This window comes from Montipora foliosa, chromosome 12, assembly GCF_036669935.1.
Source record: "Montipora foliosa isolate CH-2021 chromosome 12, ASM3666993v2, whole genome shotgun sequence".
NCBI classification, from domain to species: domain Eukaryota; kingdom Metazoa; phylum Cnidaria; class Anthozoa; order Scleractinia; family Acroporidae; genus Montipora; species Montipora foliosa.
Window position 1 is genome coordinate 15,210,243 of NC_090880.1, and position 22,500 is coordinate 15,232,742.

Here is a 22,500-nt window from a genome sequence, read left to right on the forward strand (position 1 = left end):
ACTGACCGGAGGCAAACCAGTTGGCTATTTACAAGTGCAGCTGGGAAGTTGCACCAGGGACTACCAGGATCAAATTCAACAAATGGTCAGAGCGGGTCTTGAACCCCGGATCTCTGGATCTCAAGGCAAGCGCCCTAACCACTGGGCCACACTGTCTCCCATACATGTAAATAAACAAGTGCAATGTAAGTCACACAATACAATAACATGAAATGGCACAAACACAAGAATACAAAACAATACTATTTACAAATACTACATTGGTTCTATAACATAATTTTCTCAAAACCTTTTACCAAGGATTACTCTTCAAATTAGTAAATCATGCATCATATACAAGAAGCCTAGTTTAGTCTGCTCCATAAAATAAGTTCCATCCACATCATTCAGTGCTTTCACAAAATTCACATCAAGATGTGACCATTATGGATTTGTGTAATTTTTGTAGGTCATAAATGTTAACACATCTTGTAACAGAAAACTGCAGTAGTATAGAAAACAAATTTCCCTTACACCTTGTAGGGCCTAGGGGTATAGTATCACACAATCAAACCCATTGCTCTTATTTAGAGAAATTGCCACTAACTGGTTTGGCACCTAAGTTAACATTAAACATTTACATGTAAGGCATTCTTATTTTGATAGCCATTAAGTAACGTACGGAAATAAGAAAATGTAGTTGTCTGCACAGGACCATAGTAGCACCCTAGAGTATAATGTTATGCAGTGCTTCTTCATTGGTATTATAATTATGTAAATATTGTAAATGATAAATATACAATATATGCATTTTTAACTAATTACCACAGAATACCACAGTATTGTTTAACCTTATTGTAGGATGTTTACATTACGTGTTCAGCTATGAAGCTCTATGAACCTAGTGTCCTTGTTTACTGCAGTTGTTACTGCTATTTTAAAATTATATTAATATCAGCATTAAATAAGAGATACAAACTATAGACAATTAAATGAAATTGTTAGTTGAAATAAGCATGTAAATTGTTCTATATTGTCATCTTATTAAAACCTGAAGGCAGTTGTATCATGGCGCAAAAGACTGTTTTTAATATGGAAAAATTAGGTGTCATGCAAATGTGTATAAAAAGATCTCATTGGAGGCTTTATAGCACATTTTTGTCTGGGAATAAAATTGCACTTTTTATTTTGATCAACATTGTACAAGTAATCTTAACAAGTTGAACAAATCCCAGTGAAGTACCGATAACATTCCCTTGAGTGAGGAAAGTAATTTGCAATTACTTAAGTTTTTCATTCCTTTGCTTGTAGTGCAACATGCCTTGGTGCAGCCACCCAACAAACTTTTTTACAAGTTTAATAGCCAACCAGAGAGCCTTTCCAATGTTAAAAACACCACCACGAAACTGTTAATCTTATTTGTAAACAAAGTTATGGTGTTTGCGGCAAGATACAGAGCCAACAAACTGGTGAAAAAGTTTGTTGGGTAGTTACACTAAGTGCGTCGAGCTATAAAGATTGGCATAAAAATACTTGCACCACTTTCTCAACAAATCAGATATAAAACCAAAACCAAGTTTTTCAGAGTTTTGTACTGGCTATGGGTAATTGCTTTAACTTATGAATGGTTGTATGGCTTGTAAGGGGCCAATTATTTTGGGAGAGAACACAATAACCCACAGTTACAGCTGTGTGGATCAGTTGTTTACAAATTTATTGTCATTTGACAAATAAAATTTCATAAATTTATTTTCTTTTTTTTGGTTAATTTCTTTATCCTTTCTCTTTCCAGTCTTTCCTTTAACTCTTCCCTTCTTCTCAATTCTTCTTCCTCTTGTTTTCGTTTTTCCTCTGGGCTTCTGAAATGTATTAATTTTTGAAGACCAAAAATTCCTTAAGTGTTTCCTTTTCTAATGATAAAATCAAATCTGGAAAACTGAATTGGCGAAAGCAAGGTACATGTACCTTTTCTCCTCCTCGTTTTCTTCTGGCCAAACAACACCTCTCGGTTTTGAAAATTTCGGACGACGAACTTTGCTTCTTCAAACATAGAAAAACGAATATATTTAGCTAGCAACTGAAGCCAATTGCCTTGAAAATAACATTTATTAAAAGCAAAACAAAACAAAACCCGACAATTAAATGCACTACCTTCGTTTTGGCATTCCGCAAGTTAATTAAGAAACAAAACAAGTCGTAACCATTGAGCCGGAAAATTTAAAACACGGAGGGGAAAATTCCCGCGCTTTTTGAGGACGCGACCGGTCGACACAGCATCAAATAAAGAGCGGGAAATTTGTGGTCAAAAAAATGTCTGACAAAAGGAGAACACTTGATCGAAATATTCGCAAATGACAGCTCGAGAATCTGTTGATCAATTTAACTTACAGTGAAGTTCGACACATTTAAATATGACAGTGTAGAATGAACAATCTACCCCTAGCCCTTGACGTTGTCCTGTCAAGAATTTAATATCGTAAATAGAGTACCATGACCTTTGAGTTAACCGTTTAATGCTCATAGGTCCGTTGTTAAATAATCGTCATAATATTTCATCAATGAAACAAATAAACTACACAAAAAAATAAAAACTAACCTGAGGCAACTGTCAAAGTTCTCCGCTAGGTTGGTGGAAAGCGCCAACAGTCAGTACCGGCGTATCTAGTGTGTTATACGAAACCATAACGCGATAAAACCTCGAAGTCGTCTTGCAAATACTGACAAAAAAATCCACTCTCATACAATCGAGATTGGTGCAAACTGAAACCAGGTGTGTAATCTTCTTTTGAGTGCATGGGCTAATGGACAGCATTCCTTGATGAGCGGAGCTAGGAGAATGAGAAACGAGTGTCGTTCTGGACGGATCCTTCCTGTCACCTTCCATAAAATCTACTTCTGAACCATTTCACTGGTGAAAAAGATCCAATATAAACATTTCCACTCGACAAACGCACTCTGTTGAAAACAATAAGACTTTTCAACGTAAAATTGGACTGAGGCAACCCTATCAATTTTGAGCGATTGCGAACAACACGTAGACAAAGACTGTCAGGCGCGAAATCATGCTTCGGTAAAACGTCGAGAAGAAACTGCTAACTATTAAAGTTTTCAATACAACAGGAAAAACAGAACTTACCAGTATATCGGGCTGTTTCCGACGATGACCTTTTCAGCACATTCGACACACATACCGTCGAAAGTTATAAGAAATAGCCAAAAAAATGCGGGGACGTAACCGCACAACGAAAAACTTTGCTCCCACGTGATGGAACGAAAAACACAATTACGACCAGCGGACTCATCTCAAAATCTACCGCTGCAACGTTATAGCGCGGGCTTTAAGTGGATCTGGCAGCCCAAGAATGAAACGCTCGTGGGGAGATCGTTCGGCATATCCACAAGAAACTCGCCGGAGATACGCTGGACTTTTCGAAGGTATCGTAACATTAGCGTATTTAAAATATTGCGAGTTTTTGTACGCTCACTGATGTCGACAAATTTTTTGGCGTTTCGTGAACACCACTTACATCCCTTGCTGTGACTGAAACTTTTCCAATCCTGAGTAAACTTTTGTCGCCCGGGCCAGGCAGGTATGTCTAGCATCGAATCGCCGCGTGCAGCACGACTTTTTTTTGCGCCCCAAAATTAGAACTCTAGGCTATATCACACTTCGCACTCTTTCGAGTTCATGATGAGTAATAGTAAGGGAGAAAATAATGTTTGTGACCGTTGTCGAGTTTGCGCTTTCGTTTTTGTTAACAAAAGGAGAAAGAGAAATCTTGATGGCGAGTTTCTGAAAAAATTTGATCAAGTGTTTAATGAAAACGTTCGGGCAGACGATGGCCTTCCTCGTGCAGTGTGTGACACTTGCCACTACAGAGTTGAAACAATGTGGAAGAAGGCTTCAGTTGTCATTCCGGGTCACCATCTTTCAAAGAGGAGACATCCTCTTTCCCCTTCAACATCTAGTCAAGTTGATGAGCAGACAGCTTCCCAAAGAAACAAGAAGAAAGGCTATCGCATCCCGTTTGAAAATGTGCCAATTAGGCCAAAGCCACCAGCGTTAGTGGTGTCAAGCAAAGAGGCAAACATTTGGAACGAGAAAGGTACCCAAACAAGAAATTCCGGTTGTGACTGCTTTCCAGTTTCTTCAAAAGGAACATGTGTCAAGGTATGCACAGTTGCTGAGTGTACAACTAAGACACTTGGAACTTGTTATTATTAATTTTAGATGTGCACCCATATTTACGTTTACAATGTGTCAACAATGTGTGTCATCTCATTCTCTATAAAACTAAAAACGATTTTTACTTGTGGCCAATTGGTGCTTTGTAAAGTGTACACAATAAGCAGGGGTGTTGAATCAAGTTTTAAAACAAGAGGTGCAGCCAAGTGTTTTAGGACTTGATACAACACGAACTTCAAATTTTGTGAACTACTTAAAAGCTTCACTGCATATCTATCCATTCTTACCCTGATATTTAGCCTTAAGGTTATCGCAAAATTTAAAGTGCTGCTGTGATCAAATTTTTATCCCTTGAGTTTTTTGGTTTATCACATAGAGTACCATGAAACATTAAAAACGCTGTTTACCGTTTGGAAATATCTGCATTGGTTCCAGAGATATTTAAGTTTGAAAAATGTGTTAAATATGCAAATGAGAAGGCTGATGACGTCATTCACCCAACCCAGTAGAATGATGGCTCCGTCGATCTCGAGAGACCATGGTAGACTGCGCCCAGGCTTGTCACTTTGTGTTGCAGCGCCGGGTGTGGCTGTAAAGGCCGATGCGGGACCTGCATTGCCTGTTGCATCTGCTGCAGGTAAAGACCTGTCTGTCTGTCCTGTCTTCCTGTCTGGGATGGGGCTGACTGTAGCAGCTGCTCCTTGCGAAGGCGTTTCTCTTCCCAGCGGGTTGCTCTCCTCTCCTCTGCTTCCTTGATGACTGCTTGTGTGGTGGACCGCCAGCCAGATCGGTCCGAGGCTGCTGACTCTAGGTCGGAGGGGTTGAACCCACCAGCCTTCAGATCACGCTTGCACACATCCTTGTAGCGAGGGCTGGACGTCCTGTGGGTCTGGTGCCAGTGGCCAGCTCCCCAAACAGCATGTCTTTGGGGATGCGGCCGTCATCCATTCGAGTGACATGGCCAAGCCAGCGCAGACGTCTCTGGGTCAGGATGGCAAATATGCTGGGCATCCCTGCCTTGGCCAGGACGTCGATGTTGGTGACGCGGTCTTGCCAGGTGATGCCAAGGAGTCTGCGGAGGCAGCGCATGTGGAAAGCATTCAGCCTGCGTTCCTGGTAGAAGTAGAGGGTCCATGCTTCACTGCCGTAGAGGAGAGTGCTCAGTACACAGGCCTGGTAGACTCTCACCTTGGTGTTTGTGGAGAGCATGGTGTTGTCCCACACTCTCTTTGTCAGGCGGGCCAATGCTGTTGCTGCCTTGCCAATCCTCGTGTTTAGCTCTGCATCAAGGGAGAGGTTGCTGGAGATGGTGGACCCGAGGTAGGTGAACTTGTCCACCACTTCGAGGGTGTGGTCGCCGATCGAGATGCTCGGGTCGTTGCTGACGTCTTGACCCATGATCTGTGTCTTTTTCAGGCTGATGGTGAGGCCGAACTCTGTACAGGCAGCTGCAAAGCTGTCAATGAGCCGCTGCAATGCTGCCTCCGAGTGGGCTGCTATTCCAGCATCGTCAGCGAAGAGGAGCTCTCTGATCAGCACTTTCTGCACCTTTGTCCTTGCCCGGAGACGTGACAGATTGAAGAGGCCTCCATCACTCCTAGTGTGGATGAAGATTCCGTCTTCAGAGTCCCGGAAAGCATAGGAGAGGAGCAGAGAGAAGAAGATGCCAAAGAGGGTTGGAGCAAGGACACAGCCCTGCTTCACTCCATTCTTGATGGGGAAGGGTTCCGAGCAGGATCCGTCAAATTGAACGGTCCCACGCATATCCTGATGAAAGGACACAATCATGCTGAGAAGCTTGGGGGGGCATCCAATCCGCTGGAGGAGGGCAAACAGTCCTTCACGGCTAACCAGGTCAAAGGCCTTGGTCAGGTCAATGAAGTCCAGGTACAGGGGTTTTCTCTGCTCCCGGCATTTATCCTGCAGCTGCCTCACTGAGAACACCATGTCCATGGTTGACCTGGCGGCCCTGAAGCCGCACTGCGCCTCTGGGTAGACACGCTCAGCGAGAAGTTGCAGTCTGTTGAGAACCACCCGGGCAAAGGCCTTGCCGACAACGCTCAGGAGAGAGATGCCTCGGTAGTTGTTGCAGTCACTCCTCTTGCCCTTGTTCTTGTAGAGCGTGATGATCTTGGCGTCTCGGATGTCTTGGGGCACTGCTCCTTCCTCCCAGCACTGCATTAGAAGCTCGTGAAGGTGCTGTAGGAGGGAGCTCTCCTTTGCGGCCTTGACGACTTCAGGGGGTATGTTGTCACTGCCTGAGGCCTTGCCGCTGGAAAGGGAGTCAATGGCCTTGCGGAGTTCTTCAATGGTTGGTGGTTCATCCAGCTCGTTCATCACAGGCAGCAGAAGGGTGTTCTCAAGGGCTGTATTGGTCACAATGGTTTCCCTTGAGTAGAGCTCTTGGTAGTGTTCCGCCCATCTCTCCATCTGCTTGCTGCGGTCTTTGATGATGTCGCCGTCAGCTGACTTGAGTGGGGCAGTCTTGATGGCACTTGGGCCGAACACCTTCTTCATTCCCTCATACATCCCACGGACGTTGCCTAGATCGGCGGCAAGCTGGATGTCTTGGCAAAGATTCAACCAGTAGTCGTTGGCACAGCGCCTGGCAATCCTCTGAGCTTCGCTGCGTGCAGCACGGAGTTCTGCAAGCGTCTTTGCTGAGGGGTCTTTCTTGTAGGCAAGAAGAGCGGCTCGCTTGGCGGCAATGACGGGCTCAAGCTCGGTGGCACCAGCCTCAAACCAGTCTGCGCTCTTTCTCTCTCTTCTTCCAAAGGTGTCCAGGGCGGTCTGGAACACAGCCTCACGGATGTGGTTCCACTGCTGTGTAGCGCTGTCAGTTGCTGCTGTGTAACATCAAGAATAGAACATCAAGAATATAAATAGAGCTATCTCGGTCAATTTGCAACAGAGACCATTGAAACTTGGTGAGCTGATAGTTCTGAAGGCAACACACCTACGACTGTAAAGAAATTGGTTCCCATGGCAACTCACTCTTTTCCAGTCCCCTCCAACCTGATTTCAATATTTTGGTGATCTCAGGCTAGAAATACATTTACCAAGGCCACAAACTCGACCTAACATCTTTATATGCTGGCAGGATCATGCAGATGAGGCACCATTTGCAAATATCAAAACAGAACGCCAAAGGTGGTCTGCAAAGCTTTTAATATCAGGGAGGTCTGGAACCCAGTATGTTGCCATGGTAACAAAAATGGTATGCTCATGTTGTGGAACACATTTACTAGAATCTTAGTGCAAAGAACCAAGTATTTCTGATACAAATTGGCCGAGATATCTTTCTCCATCATACTTGATCAAAATTTGGTAGGATTTATGACGTCATCACTTGGCTAATTTGCATATTAAAAAAACTTGAATATCTCCAGAACAAAAAGAGATATTTGAAAATGGTAAACAGCATTCTTCTTCTCGTACAGACTGCGTGCTTATGTGCCAAAATGGCTTCGATAGGGAAGATTCAAATTTCGTCACAGTAGCACTTTAAGTTGAGTTTGTATCAGATATGCAGACACTCATTAAACATTAATTTCTTTTGTATTTTGTTCATGAAAAATTATTAGTAGTGAGTTTTTTGAGTACTTGTAAACATTAACAGGACCATATCCAACCTTGCTGGCTGCATAAAGTGGGAAAGTATGAGTTGTTCACTTCTAAGCTCATTTGAATCAAAAGGTTCCTTTAAAGTTTTTAGCATGTTAAAAAAGTTATTTTTCAAGATTTTATCTCACTGGTGTAGAACATATTTACAGATACTCTGTATAATAAAATAATAATAACAATAATAATAATAATAATAATAATAATAATAATAATTACTATTATTATTATTATTATTGCTAGTAATTATTATTATTATTATTATTGCTGTTGTTGTTATTGTTATTTTTTTATTATCCTACACCCTTGTGTGTAGGGAACTAGATCTTGGTGGTTAACTGTACCAATATAGCTCAGAAAGTAGCCACCACTAGTCACATCAACTTAAGGAATAACTCTTATGATTATTATTATATTTGTTCATTTATCTTTGTTGTGCTCTTGTAGAAAAAGTAAAATTATGTCAACTAAAGGCATTCTTCACTGTAATACTACACAGTAGAGCCCTGCTTACTATACAGTCATAATGAAATAGTATTACTTTATTTCCTTTGTTTTTATGCTCCTTTCAGTTACTAATACACACCTGATCTTCCAAATTTAGATTATTGTTCCTTATCCCAGTAAAACCATCTCAAGGGAATTACCACCAAATTTGCATGGCCTGGGTATTGCTCTTTGCAAGGCAAAGACTTCTTCAGGTGTAGGCTTGGCAGCATTTAAGTCAAAAGGTTTGCGTCAAGCACTGATTAACCGCTCTTGCTTGGAGTTGCAAAAGGAATGCAGGAAAATTGTGAGAAAAAAGAAGTCAGTATTAAAATGCACTTCCCTGGAAGATCTTAGGAAATTTAAATGGTCAAAGCTGATGAAAGAGTGGGCAAGGGAGGCACCTCTCCTACACAAGGTCCTCAGGGCAATTGCAATGCCACCACAGTTTGCTAAGAGGAAAATGCAGTCTCTCAGGCCTATCATTGGTACGGCTGGAGCCATGCTGTTAAAGGCAAGAAATGCACAAATGTCTGCTGTTCAATACCTTGTTGGCCTTTCTCTTTTTCTTGGTCGAACAAGAAAAAAGGTTTGTTTTAAGATCTTTTACCTGTTACATTATTGCAGTCGTAAAAAACATCACATCAATCCTAGCAGTGTACAGGATATTTGTTACAGGGATCTAAAGTGTACCAGTAGGTTAACGGAGCAATAGCTTCCACTAACTAGTTTATTTTAGGTCAATGATAACTATAGGGTGGCCATAGGTGTAACTCGTGTTGGGAGACTATGAAAAAGAGAATTCCAAACATGTTTGTGTCACTGACTGAAAATTCATCCCATGATCATTGAATCATTGGGCATCCCGGCATGAGTTAACAATGCAACAGTGGTAATTGATAATAATCTTTATTGTGACATACCTGTTACATGAATTTATGTTATAATACAGATATGATGTATATAATTTGGACAGACCAGTACAATTATTAAAAAATCATGCAGGGATTTACCAGACTTCAGAAGCTAGGCATGTGCATGAGCAGGAAAAGCACCAGTAGAAAGATCAAAGAGGCTGCACAGCATTTCCAGAAAAAAATCAAGTCATGGAAAGCCGTTCTAGAAAGAGTAAAAAACACGCCAACCTCTGAGGACTTAACATCAACTCAAAAAGAACCACAGGTATCACGTAAACTGAATTTTTGTTGAATGCCTTTAGAATGTAATCAACAGTGGCTTATGCATGTATTTGGAGGGAGGAGATAATTCAGGAGCTTATATCTAGTACAGAGTTGGGTGTTTTATTATGGGTCATGGGTTAGGGCTTGCAATGACAACAGCCTATTATAATCAGCCTGAAATACATACAATGTAAATACAGTACATAGATTTTGAGGGACTATTATGAGAGACTTTTGAATTTTGGGGATGTACAATGTTTATTTCAAGAGAGTCTTTTCAGAATTTTACCATATATCATGCACATTGGTATCAGAATAACAGACTTTTAAATAAAGGTTTTGTTGAGTCAATTTGTACATGATAAATAGGAAAGATTGTATAGTTTAATTCCTTATTTTTTGCCAATAGACATTCTTAAATGTATAGTGTTTTGATAGCAAAGCATAATGAAAGATAAATCCAATGCTTGTAGTCATTTTCATTTGCTGTACATTTAAATGTAAATAAAATTATTTAATTATTTTTAGGCCACCATCTCATCATCCCAGCTGTACAGATTCACATACCAACAACAATGCTGGAATTAAGTGCTCCTCAGATTCAACAACCGGTACACACAGGTTTAACAAAAACTTGTATCTTAAGTCAAAAATCATTCAAGATCTCATTTGCTACTTTGCTGCATATTAAAATGTATCACTGTTCATTTTTAAGAGTACCAGCTCATCTACTTCTGATGTACGGACACATGATCTTCAACTAACATCAATGCCAGTATTGGGTGCACCTCAGATCCAACATCAGGTACACTGTATATGCAGTTTTACTGCGAGTTCTGTTAAATAGGTAATAAGTGTTGAATTAAGTCAAAACTAAATGTGGAACCAGCTCTAGAAAGCAAGTTCTTTATTTATTGAAAAACAGTTACAATAAATTAATATACAATTGAACCCTGTTATCTTATTGGGAGTTTAAGACTTCCCAAGGCAAGGAATATGGTTCCAGGTAAGTTATATTGAAATATTTGATAAATGTAACAAATGGGAGATCTATTTTAGTATGAGATGGTGGTGAAAGTGATGGAGTTCAAATAATCTATTCCTGACCAACAGGTAGTGACATCAAACTTGCTGGTATCAAATGCTACTCAAAGTGCTCATCCAGACCAAGATAAATGTAATAATAGTGGTGAGTGCAATAAAATGCTGGAATCGATCATATTGCTTTCTATGATGTTCTCAGTTTCACATATACATGTAAATTTGCTTCAAACAAGATAACTGATGAGAGACTTGAACACATGGTTGTTGTGGTTCAACTTTATCTTTGGTTTAAATTTTTAAAACCAGTTTGATTTGGATATATAATATGAAACAAAGGGAAAAAGATCAAAGTGCTTTAAAATATTTCCAACCAAGGATAAAATTAAACCACAACACATGTACATGCATGTATGATCAAAGATCAAAAAAATGTCCATATCCCCTATTAAATTGCCTAGAAGTATATTTTGATTTTCAAGAGCAGCAGTATACCTTTGGCATTCTGCTGTAACTGTAACTAACAGGTGTTAAGCTGTTTTAAAATTTCCAGTTCTAAGGATCAGAAGATACTCTGTTCTCAAAACAGAACCTCCCTATTGCAGTGATACAGTTTGTGACAACTGGCTCATAATAAAGATCAAATACTTGTTTTCAGATATCAGTTGTCTTGAGTCTGATTTCTCAAGTTCATCAGAGGAATCAGAATCAGAGGGAGAAGAAGAGGGATCCCTGGGCAACCAGACTGGCAAATCATATCCTTGTGATTTTGGCTTAAATGGTGACAATTTGGATTGGATCCGGAGGCCATCAATTTACTCAGGTGACAGGGACACAGAGTCAATTCATTGGTTCAACCTCTTGGCTTATGAAAATCGTGTTATCGACTGGGACTTGAGTGACAAATGCCCAATAAAAAACATCATGGATTTAGAAAACTCCACTTTCATACCATCACCGGGGGAACATTCCCAACTGAAGGATGAGTTTGTGGTCCTTGTTTTACGAATATTGACTAAAACATGCAAATACTTTCAGCAGTTTGCAAAACATAGTTCCAGCTCATATCCCACACCAGTATAGAAAGGAGATGAGCTGTCAATCTAAAGTTTTAAGTATGAATCAAACCTCTTGTGCATCTGTCGTGGTTTCAAATTACCTAAAAACAGTCTCACTGGTGTTTGTCTTATGTTGCCATAATTTGAAACAAAGTGAAACAATAATCAACTTCTTTAAAATAGATTTGAGCCAAAAATACATGTATATCCCCTGTGACAGTACCACCTTCTGTACCTGACCCTTTGTCATTAATACCAAATTTATCATTTTCAGTCAAATCATTATATTTGAAGCCAGCCATCATAATTAAGTAACTTTAAGTTATACACAGCAGCCTCTCCTAGTTTAATGCCAGGTATTGTGTACGGCTGGTTATGGTTGGCTAAATTACATTTATGCTAGGTTAAACATTTAGGGTGGAATAGGGTGGAAAATTGATTTTAATGGAAGTATCATTATTTTATAGTGTGACTGTAAGATTGTTGTTCCTAACCTCATTGTTGCATGTGTTTGACTCAGGTTCAGCTTGGCCTTCTGGAAAAGGATGAAAACAAGAGCGAGGAAATGCTTAAAATTCTTCAGCACTGCCATGCAGAATATGTTCCTTTAGACCCAGAATCAAAAAAACTACACAAGATCAACCTTGGGGGTGACCATCTTACAGTGGAAAGAGCTACCAGTGCTGTCAATGCAGTAGCCGACTCAGATGAAGCACATGAAAGACTAGAAGGTATTATTTTAAAACATGAAGAATTTCACTGCGAAATGAATTTTCTTCAGGTGTGTTTCTTGATCAGTATTTCCATACACATAACTTTTTCCATGAAATTGATTTTTATTCACCCCAAAAAAATAAATGTATGGTACTAAGGAAAATTGCAGCCCTGGGAAAAAATATGAGCTGGTGCAAAAGAAAAAATGGTTAAAGCCATGTACATAATAATTAAAAAAGTTGTCTTCATTTAATTTTGCAGATGGTGTTTGACTACCTGTACAAGGAAAATTCTGCAGGAGATCTGGGAACATTATACCAACTTAAGACCAGGCTTAACAGGAAAGATGTCCATGCAAAAATCAGCAAGTCCTACCATGGTACTGAATCATTTTTCAGTACAGTTGTGGATAGCTATGTTGTGTATGCAGCAATGGAGTTTTTCGGCATGGCATCCCCACATGCAACACCAACACTAAACGTTGTACAGAGCAAAGACTCTTGCACACTGAAAGAGAAAGTGGGAGAACTTGTCCCACGTCTCTTCGAAGCAGAATTGGATGAATCGACAACAATCCATGAAGAAATCCGTGAGGCAGAGGCATGCCATGGAAACTATGCTTGCAGATTTCCTTCTTGCAACAAGGTCTACATACATGAAAAACGTCGTAACAACCATGAGGTTTCGGCACATGGACTGGCCATTCCAAGAGAAAGAGAAGAGAGAAGTCCCCCAAATCCAAACGATGGCGATGGTGTGTTTAACTACTCTCACAACATCCTGAAGACTGGACTGCTTCTTAGAGACTTCCAAGATGCAGTCAAAGAGGGAGATGGCAGCAGACTAGAACGTTTGTGGAAGTTTATGATGCTTCTCTTCAAAGTCACTGGAAAGATCAAGTATGCCTTGGCAGCCATTCGACTTCACGCCCAGTTAAATGCTATTCTAATCTCAAAGGAGGCACTGGGCGTAATGTAGCAATCGACCAGGTGCAGGAGCACAAGGTAAAGGAAACAAAAGAACTAATGGCTGGACATGGACCTAACCTGACATTTCCATCAGCCCAAACTTATAGCAGAGCAAGTGATGGAGTCGATGATGTAATGAAGAACTTCGACAAAGAAAACAAGGTACGTAAGGAATCTGGAAAAGATATCTTGACAGTGGTGAAGATCTTACAAGAAATCCAAGCTCTGAAAGAAATCCCAGGTCGGACACATGCAGGGATTGGAACCATCCCAAAAGATCCAATTTCTCTCCTGAGCTTCAGTGATTTAAATGCATGGATAACCAAGCACAAAAGGAATTGGTCAAGACTGTAATGTGTGTGTTATCGGTAACTTGTGTCCCTTTTTTGTTCTCGGTGCCTGAGAATGAACTCTGGCACACTCACTGAAACAGAAATTGTGTCACTTTTATGGTTTCCTTTCAACTGAAATTCAAATTGAATTTTAGGAAAACAACAAAACCAGATATTTGTACAATAATTATCCCTTTCAAAGGGGACCAGTAGTACTGTCTTGGTTATTTTACTATCTCAAGATAGAACAGACACATTGTGTGCCTAGTCTTTTTAAGTCTTTTTACAACAAAAAACACATACCTATCACAGAAACAATAAAATAACATGTTCCTGGCTGTAACTAACAATTATGGCTTTGCAAGATCTGGAAATACTTTGCATAAACAACTGTAGATTTTGTGGGCATGGTCCACTTTCCACACAGAAAGTTTCTCCAAAATGTCTTCCACAGAAAAAAGTGAGTCACATTTGTACAGTGCATCCTCTATAAGCTGGTTAGTAAAGCAAGTAACATTGTCAACATTGGTATAAAACAAGTTGGGGTTGGACTCAAGTAGCATTTCTCTCATCATTTTTTGATGTTCTCTGAGGAGACCTTTCAGCCTCTGTTTTTGATCAATAGAAACAGGCCTAAGTTTCTGACTTGTTGTATTGCCATTACTCCTTGTTTTGAGCGAATTCATGCTGTCAAGTATATCTGGGCAGTCAATGGTCTCACATGTACATGCAAGTTCACAAATATCACAGCATAGGTGCTTTTCCCTTGGGAAATTGTGACTACTAACAGTTCGTTTATCAAACAGTCCAAGAAGCTTGCTTCTCCGACAGCTGCTTGATTTCAGGTATTCCAACATCTTAGGTGTACAGTGATGAAGTTGCCTGCCATGGAACATTAGAAGAGCTTCTGACTGTTTGCCATCTCTTCCGGCCCTTCCAAGCTCTTGTATGTATGATTCAATATCACTGGGGGGTCCATAGTTGATGATACGGTGTAGCCCCTTGATATCTACTCCCATTCCTAAGGCAGTTGTTGCAATTATGATTCTAACTTTTCCATTTGGGTCGTTGAGAGAGGCTAGGACAACTTCCTGAACACTAGGAGAAGTGCCACTGTGGTACATGGCAACCATTCTATTTTGTGATGCTTTAGTTGCAGAAGGTGGATAGTATGCTCTGGTTCCTAAACTTTGCATAAAAAGATGGTAAACCTCACTACACCGCTGGTAATCTCTGACATAAATCAGTACTTTTGGACATTCCATTTGTTTTTGTTCCAATTCATGAACCAGCCACATGAAATTATCAGAAATTTCATTTGTAACCTTTTGAAGATAAAGTTTTATGTTGTCTCTGTTAGGACTGACAACAATCTGTACACTTTTGTGTAGGCTCAACATTTCAATAATCTTTTTCCGTGTTGCAGCTGATGCTGTTGCTGTGAGAGCCAGCATTGGAAGGCCTTGAGGAAGAAGAGCTCTGATTTCGCCAACAGCACCACACCACTTCCTAAAGGGATTTTTCTTGCCACGGTCTCTTTCACCCCTAAAAATTGATAGTAAAATAAACATGCGTTGTTATTTTTGTTGTGCTTAATGAATACTATACAAACATTTTAGGCTCAGTTACTACTATCCAACTGTTTTTCTAGGGAACCTAATTTACAGATCACTTCAGTGTGAGAAAACAAATTTTATTTTGTCAGAGTTTGCCTTACATTGTGTAAATGGAATTGGAATAGTTGTTTAGGAGTAAAGCAAATGGCTGAGAAGTCAACAGCTTCTCCTTAACATCAAATTTATTGTAGAAACAATCTGCAACCTGTGAAATTGTGTCACAATATTGCATAGATACTGCGAATGCCCTGTTGCAAGAGATTGGATCCTTTCATCGGCTAATTTTGACATCAGTTTAAAGAAAGTGCACACTCTTCTTTTCACTGTGAAAGTCCCAAAACAACAGGTCATTTGATCAATACTTGATCAATACTTGAATAGCCTAGGGAGTAGACACCCAGGGCCGGGTTGTTCAAACCCCGATTAAGCTAACCCTGGATTAGCGAGAATTTTGACTTTCAACTTTTTGGTGAGGTGTTCTGTTTATATTGTTTGCCCTGTAGTAATCTCAAATTAGACCAAACGTTTGAGGTGAAAGAAGGGGTAGTTTCTACAGAAACTGTGGTGCTGCGTCGGTGGGGAAGTAGTATACAAAAATTTGGTTTATCAACGGAGTTGATAATGTAAATTGACCACCGTACAGAGATTCTAAAAGCTGACGTTTCGAGCGTTAGCCCTTCGTCAGAGCGAATTTTCCCCTTCAGTAAACGTTTAATCCTGGGTTAACGTTAACCGGCTTTCGAACAACCCGGCCCAGGTTATTAGTTGCATAGTTACACTACTATACAACTACATTATATTATTATAATAATTATTATTGTATTTGTAGTGATAATTTCATAAACTGATTGCACTATACAAAAATCAAAATGACATTTCATGATGATGAATTAATGTATAATCACAGTACTGGTCATGTATATCATAAGATGTTTAAAATTAAAAACTTTAGGTTCGTCTTACAAATATGTACATGTACTCAATGGATGCTGATGGTTTTGAATAGGTGCAATAAAGGAAAACCCTCACCAGTGGACAACAGTGTGCACCTCATCATACACCACTGCAACTGTATTCCTTCTGAAGAAATCATTGGAGAACATTCCTCGGAACTTATCATCGCCAACAAACGACTCAGGGCTTCCATAGAGGAGGTCAATTTCCGCGGTTCCTTCGATTATTTTCTTGTCATTTTCAGCACTCTCCCCAACAAAGGCAGCTTTTAAACCAAGTGACCTTAGATAGTTCACTTGGTCTTTAATGATTGACTTTAAAGGGCAAACAACAATGACTAAAGGCGAAACCAAACTTCTGTCCAAATACTTTTTCACTGAAGGCAAAATTTGAAATGTTATACTCTTGCCGTATCCAGTTGGGAGCGCAGCGAAGACATCTTTTCCACAAACGATGTTTTCAACTACCAGTATTTGCTCAGGTTTCAACTCATTTATGCCGGGGAAAATTCGCACACTTGAACGAATTGCATCACGAATTTTACCTGTGGAAAAACAACTCTCCGCCATGTTGCACTGTACCGACTATAAAAATCCAACTCCATACCTCTATGGCGTTGCGAAACTAGAGTTCTAATTTTGGCGCGCAAAAAAAAGTCGTGCTGCACGCGGCGATTCGATGCTTGACGTACCTGCCTGGCCCGTGCGACGAAAGTTTACTCAGGATTGGAAAAGTTTCAGTCACAGCAAGGGATGTAAGTGGTGTTCACGAAACGCCAAAAAAATTGTCGACATCAGTGAGCGTACAAAAACTCGCAATGTTTTAAATACGCTAATGTTACGATACCTTCGAAAAGTCCAGCGTATCTCCGGCGAGTTTCTTGTGGATATGCCGAACGATCTCCCGTACATTTTCTGCTGTGATTGAAACTTTCCTCCTCGAGCGAACGACCCAGACAAATATGGTGAGCGATTAGCCTGTTTGTACCTGTCGTATAAGGAAACACGAAAGGACTCTTAGTCTTGCTGCTCTATGATTGGCCAGAAAAAAACAAAGGTTTTCTGGCACCAATCAGAATTGAAAATTACCACTGCGATTTGGAACTGGTCTGGTAAGAACTTGTCCCCAGGGGCTCTTATTTTCGTTCTTGACTTTTCTTCGCCCAAATTTTTTTCTCGCCCGTTGAGACTTTTCCCTGCCCCTACTAACTGCCCGTGGGTCTCCGAGGATGGTAAGCTTACAGTATGCAAAATGCCGTAAAGACGTTGTTGTACCGCCTGTGCGCTTCTTTGACTGTTAACTGTAACTTTTCGATAATTTCCGTCTCCACGTTTCACTTTTTCTGAGGTGCATTAAACTTTATTACCTCCGCAAGTGTTGTTTTAAATGAAACGATCACGGACCTGACATTGCAGATCGTATGGAAACCAGGTTAATCTCGGCAAGCATCAGTGACGCCAGCCAAAATCCTCAGCAAGTTGTCGAGTAAATAAATAGCACAAAGTTTCCAATGAAGAATGAAGATTTGGTTGTACGTTTCACAAATTTTGTTGATCAATTGAAGGTTTTACTTTTCTTAATTTGTACAGGGCTTGAATCAAGCATCAGTGCGTAAAAATTCGAAGATGGTGGCTGTCAAGTTTACATGTAAAATTGTGATAAATATTTGCATAACTGCAAAACCATTGGAGCGTGTAATTTGCGTCTATCAACAAACTCTAACACCAAGCGCTGGAGACACCACAGGCAAAGCGTACACGCATGAAAATAACAGACTTAAGGCTCGTTTACACAGAGCGATTTTATCGCGCGACAACAGCTGAGATCGATCTTGCTGCAGACCAAAAAACTTCGAAAATATGCATGCATGCTCTCAGATAAGGGACTTCTCAAAGGTCTCTGGGTTTTCCGCATTTAATTTGGTGTTCAATTACATCGCTTTCTACAATTCTCCAAATAAATTTGCTGCGGTTCCCTGCGACTTTAACCTTAGATAGCCTTAGCATACACAGTACTGACAATCTTTATTACAAAACAGCCTTATTACACAAATAACTACAGTGTAACACTTTTCACCTAAGATACGAGTATAAAATCCCTTTTAACAAAACTTACCCCAACCCTTTGCAAGGTCCCTGAAAACAATAATTTTATTTCCCAGTCACTTAGTCAGCCTTCAAGTCCCTTTTTTTTCTTCTAAGAAACTCATCAATGCAAGTGATACACTTGCGCCATTGCGCATCTTCCAGTGACTTTGCACAAGGATAAAGTTTTAAAACATAACTCTTAACTACCCCTAACTTAACTGGATCTAAGCCCTGTTTCCCCCTGGTCCCTGAGCAGTTTCTATTAAACAGCTCCTTCGGTTGGAAAACTATCTGCAGTAACTTTTCAGTGAAATTCTCTACACTACAACTTTTACTTTTTAATTTTAATGCCTCCCGTAAAAAGTTATCGACTTCCTCCCCCGTGTCAGTGACATCCCCTAAACTACACGCACTTTGCCCACCCAAACTTACATCGAAAAAATCTTCCCCACCCATGCTTGTGTTCGAAAACCCGCCTGCCGCAACTCCCGAGATTACCGAGTTTGAACTATCAGAATTCCCCCTCTTTAACCCCAATTTTAAAAACCTCCCCGAATTCTCCCATCCCTCATCCTTACTCTTGCTACTACCCATTTTATAATTACATTGGCAAACGCAATCTCTAGGTTCTTTTATGAAATCGGAAAAGATTTTAAATAGGGCCTTATGGTTTTCGATTAGAATATTTAGTTGTTCCTTGACACTAATGTCGGCTTCAAACTCAAAAAGATCATCAATAAAAGGTTGACCATTTGGCGAACTTGGTGGAGTCGAGAGGCTGGCACTGGGATCTTGTCAATGTCACAGGGATTTTCGTACTCGTAATTCTACGACAAAAATATAGATTGGAGTGAGAAAGAGAAAATGAAAATCATCAAAGTTTCAAGTCATTATTCTAGGATATCATCCATCCATGAGAAGCAAACACAGACAGTGGTTACAGTCAAGCTATGTCACGCGTGACCAGTTGTTTTGAAATTTGAACCGAGTATTCAAATCTGCCGTCGAGTTCTGAACTGTGCTCGCGAGATTCTGAATCCCCGTGGATATTTCCTTTCACATATCCAAAATAGTGAGCTATGAACCTTCGTTTTATTAAAATAAACAGTGTTTGAAAAGTGAAATGGTGAACTGACAATGATCGCTCTGAATTACTTATGGAAAATCACATTGTTTCAGAAAAAAAGATAATATGAGTTAACAAATTAATTCCAATAGGGACGGCCTTCAGATTAAGCTACGAGTGTGAGAACAAGTTTTCAAATTTGTTTCGCGTTCTTCAGATGATCGGCAGTTCACTAAATCTTTTGATTAAAAGAATAAGAGATTTACCTCTTCCTCCTCAAAATTAGCGGCATCAGATGGCTTGCTGGAAGCAATCACCACACAGGCTTCCTTTGTCTTGGAGGCTTTGGTGGGTTTGGCGGTTTTCCTGCTAGAATTCTTTTTATCCTGAAATGAAAAAGAAACAGTGTTACGTAGAGCTAATTCCAAGGGAAGACTGTGAAGGCAACCAAACCGTGCAATCATTTGAAAACATGATAAAAACATTGTTTTGAAAGCAAACGTTTCCCAGTTTGGCCATGCGGGAAGAATTCTTGAAACTAGATTAAAGTAATTCAGAGAGGGAAGGCTATCTTTGAAAAGTAATTACCATGTGAGATTACATAAGAGAACGAGTTTTTTTGCATGTGAAGGTCGCTGTTGCTACACGGACACACCTGATAAAGAGGCGTTTCCTCATGCAAGTGTTTGAAACTAATATTGTTCTGCATCGACTCAAATCAAGTTAGAGAATACGAGTAAAACGTAAAGTGAACCTCACTTACCAATCGCTTCCTTTTCTTCTGTGGCTCCTTTGATCCCCCACTCGCTGCGTCAGTAGGGCAGATGCCTGTCTATTAGGATAAAAAAGAAAGTGAAAATAAGTTTAAGTTGAATAATAATTCCACCCGGTTTTTGCGCAGTATTTCGACTAGGATAAGGGATTCTTAGAGAGGTTGCCTAGTTACTGAGTTAGGATTTTCGAGTTAGGATTTTTGAGTTAGGATTTTCGAGTTTGATTTTCGGTCAGTGTAAACTGCAGACTGCAGATCAGGGATAAAATACAGACCAAGGTTATAATGTAGCTGTTGAAAAAGCTCAAACCCGTTAAAAGTCATTATCTGTCTGTCTCCATTCTTTAGAAAGAGTGCCATAATTTTTTTAACTCGCACGGACGCGATTCCTGTAGTGCGCAACGCGATCCCTGTAGCGCACGACGCGATTCGCGTCACACACGAGGCTGGTAACTTACACTTGAGCGGTAGTGTACTTTTAGCGGATTTGCGGATTTGAACAAAATTTTCACAAAATCCTCTCATGATTTTTGTTTACCGTGAGGACCCTTAGTCACGAAATATCATTCATATGCATGTAGAAAACAATAGACCGTTTTCACTGTAACACAACCAAAAACTAAATTCTAAAACCATTTACTGAAAAAAGCCAACAACTTGTAATGTTATACCAAAAAAATTTATAAACCATCGCTTCAATTTTCTAACCGCTGGATAGATTACATTTTGCCCACTTCATTAAATGCACTGCGATTCACATGATGAGCACCAAAGCTGGTAAACAGGTGGAGTTGGCAGCGAGGGCTGTTGAGGCAAGCCTCTTTTTGTCTGCAACTAAGAATATTGTTCAAAGTCATGTCACTAAATGAAAAGTACTTTCGAGTGCAGAAGAACAACTTCTGAAAGTATCCAACAACTGATTGATTTATTTGTCATTCTATTTAGTCTATTTATGCAACCTTCACAAACACTGGCAAAGACAAAGTAGAGGAAACATGGACGATATATATCATATTTACACCTAGGGTATTTTTCAAGTAAGGCAGATCCGAAGTTTACCGAAAATAACGTGGATTCAACAGATCGGATAACAAAATAGCATGGATGGGCGGCTTTGCATACCCCTATTCACCCTCCTCATCAAAGGTGTACCTGCTGTTCTGTGATTCTTTGCTCTGTGTTTGCTTTTCTCAGTCCCGCATCTCATGGTCCTCTGTTGGCTCCTGTCGTCTACAATTACGTTATCTTCCACCACTTCTATAGCAAATCCTGAGCTGCTGGTTTGAGGCAATGAAATGTTGTGTTTGTTACATGTTTTCATATCATAACAGGCGCCGTAAGCTCAGTGCGAAGGAAAGCCAACAAAAATCGACGAATTTGTATGGGAAAGGGTTTTAACGTTTACACCAAGTGACTAATAACGGCTCAATTCACGTTGAATCAGCACAAACAACACACAGGAAGGAAGCAACCCACACTGGCAATAAGGTTTCGCTTTTTAAATGAGAACTTTGTCATAAAATTAACATCTCAGCTAATTTCTTGGGATTCCCATAGATATCGTTAGGTTTGTTGCCTTTCCCTCACACTGAGCTAAGGGGGCCTGTGATATCATGAACCGCTGTAATCATCGCCACTCTTCAGTTTTGACATGTTTGTCAATCTGGGTCCCCAGCTGCTTTCATCCCCTATTTCTTTTTTCGTTTTAATGATTATAGGTGTTCCTTTTCTATACCTTCACATGTGTGAAACCGTTACTTTTTCAGTCTGTGTATGGTGCATAGGTGCATCGTTTGTTATCGTTTATCCACTTCCGTTTCTGGTATTTGTAAGTTTTTCTTTTTTAAGTGTAGGTACAATTAAAAAGCAAAAAGGACTCTCAGTTTCCTCAAACTGGAGGTCCCAAGGACCCCTAATTTCCGAACCGAGTGGGAACTATGTTTGTACACTTTGTGTTCCATAGTTTCCTTCTAAGTAGTGTGTTCCTGCACTAGGACATGGTTGCTTACTTTAAAAGCAGCCTTATGCTAACCTAGTGACCCTTCACCACTTTGTACTTGTCCTGCCTGGATGATAACTTGAATTATTGTTAGCAATAGGAAAATTTATTACCAAGTCTGGGCCCAATTGTTGAAAAATGGTCATTAAAAGCGTTAGAAAGCTCACTAAGATTAGAGATAACGGCGTCAATCAATTTCAATTCTGTCATCGTTGTATTATGTACAACAGCGGAAGTATGCTCATTAAAGGTTCCAATTGCCACTGGCTCGCGTCACTACAGACAGCCGTAAAGAATTTAAACGCGTTATAAGACTTTGTATGGGAAAGAAAATACCGTCGATTATGAAGCCTAAAAAATGCTCAATTTCACGTTGATTCAATTAAAGGAATGAAAATGACTACACTGTCTCTAGTGACGCGAACTTGGGCTGGTTTTTC

The 22,500-nt window shown here is 40.0% G+C and overlaps 3 protein-coding genes across 3 annotated transcripts in view; 2 read left to right on the plus strand and 1 right to left on the minus strand.

The window, feature by feature from the left end:
* The window catches only part of LOC137980873 (uncharacterized), a 6,748-nt gene extending 5,902 nt beyond the window's left edge, over positions 1-846 (plus strand). The window contains exon 5 of the mRNA XM_068828276.1: positions 1-846. This exon is cut by the window's left edge and continues 978 nt beyond it. The gene's annotated coding sequence lies outside the window, so the exon portion shown is untranslated.
* Positions 847-8,736: 7,890 nt separating this feature from the next.
* Positions 8,737-10,777, plus strand: LOC137981214 (uncharacterized). The gene is made up of 4 exons (XM_068828543.1): positions 8,737-8,861; positions 9,278-9,454; positions 10,169-10,258; positions 10,567-10,777. The coding sequence occupies exons 1-4, from the start codon at positions 8,775-8,777 to the stop codon at positions 10,732-10,734; spliced, it is 522 nt and encodes a 173-aa protein (XP_068684644.1). The 5' UTR covers positions 8,737-8,774; the 3' UTR covers positions 10,735-10,777.
* A 3,139-nt stretch (positions 10,778-13,916) lies between these two features.
* Positions 13,917-14,966, minus strand: LOC137980875 (bifunctional 3'-5' exonuclease/ATP-dependent helicase WRN-like). The gene has a single exon (XM_068828278.1). The coding sequence runs from the start codon at positions 14,964-14,966 to the stop codon at positions 13,917-13,919; it is 1,050 nt and encodes a 349-aa protein (XP_068684379.1).
* Between the last annotated feature and the right edge of the window lie 7,534 nt (positions 14,967-22,500).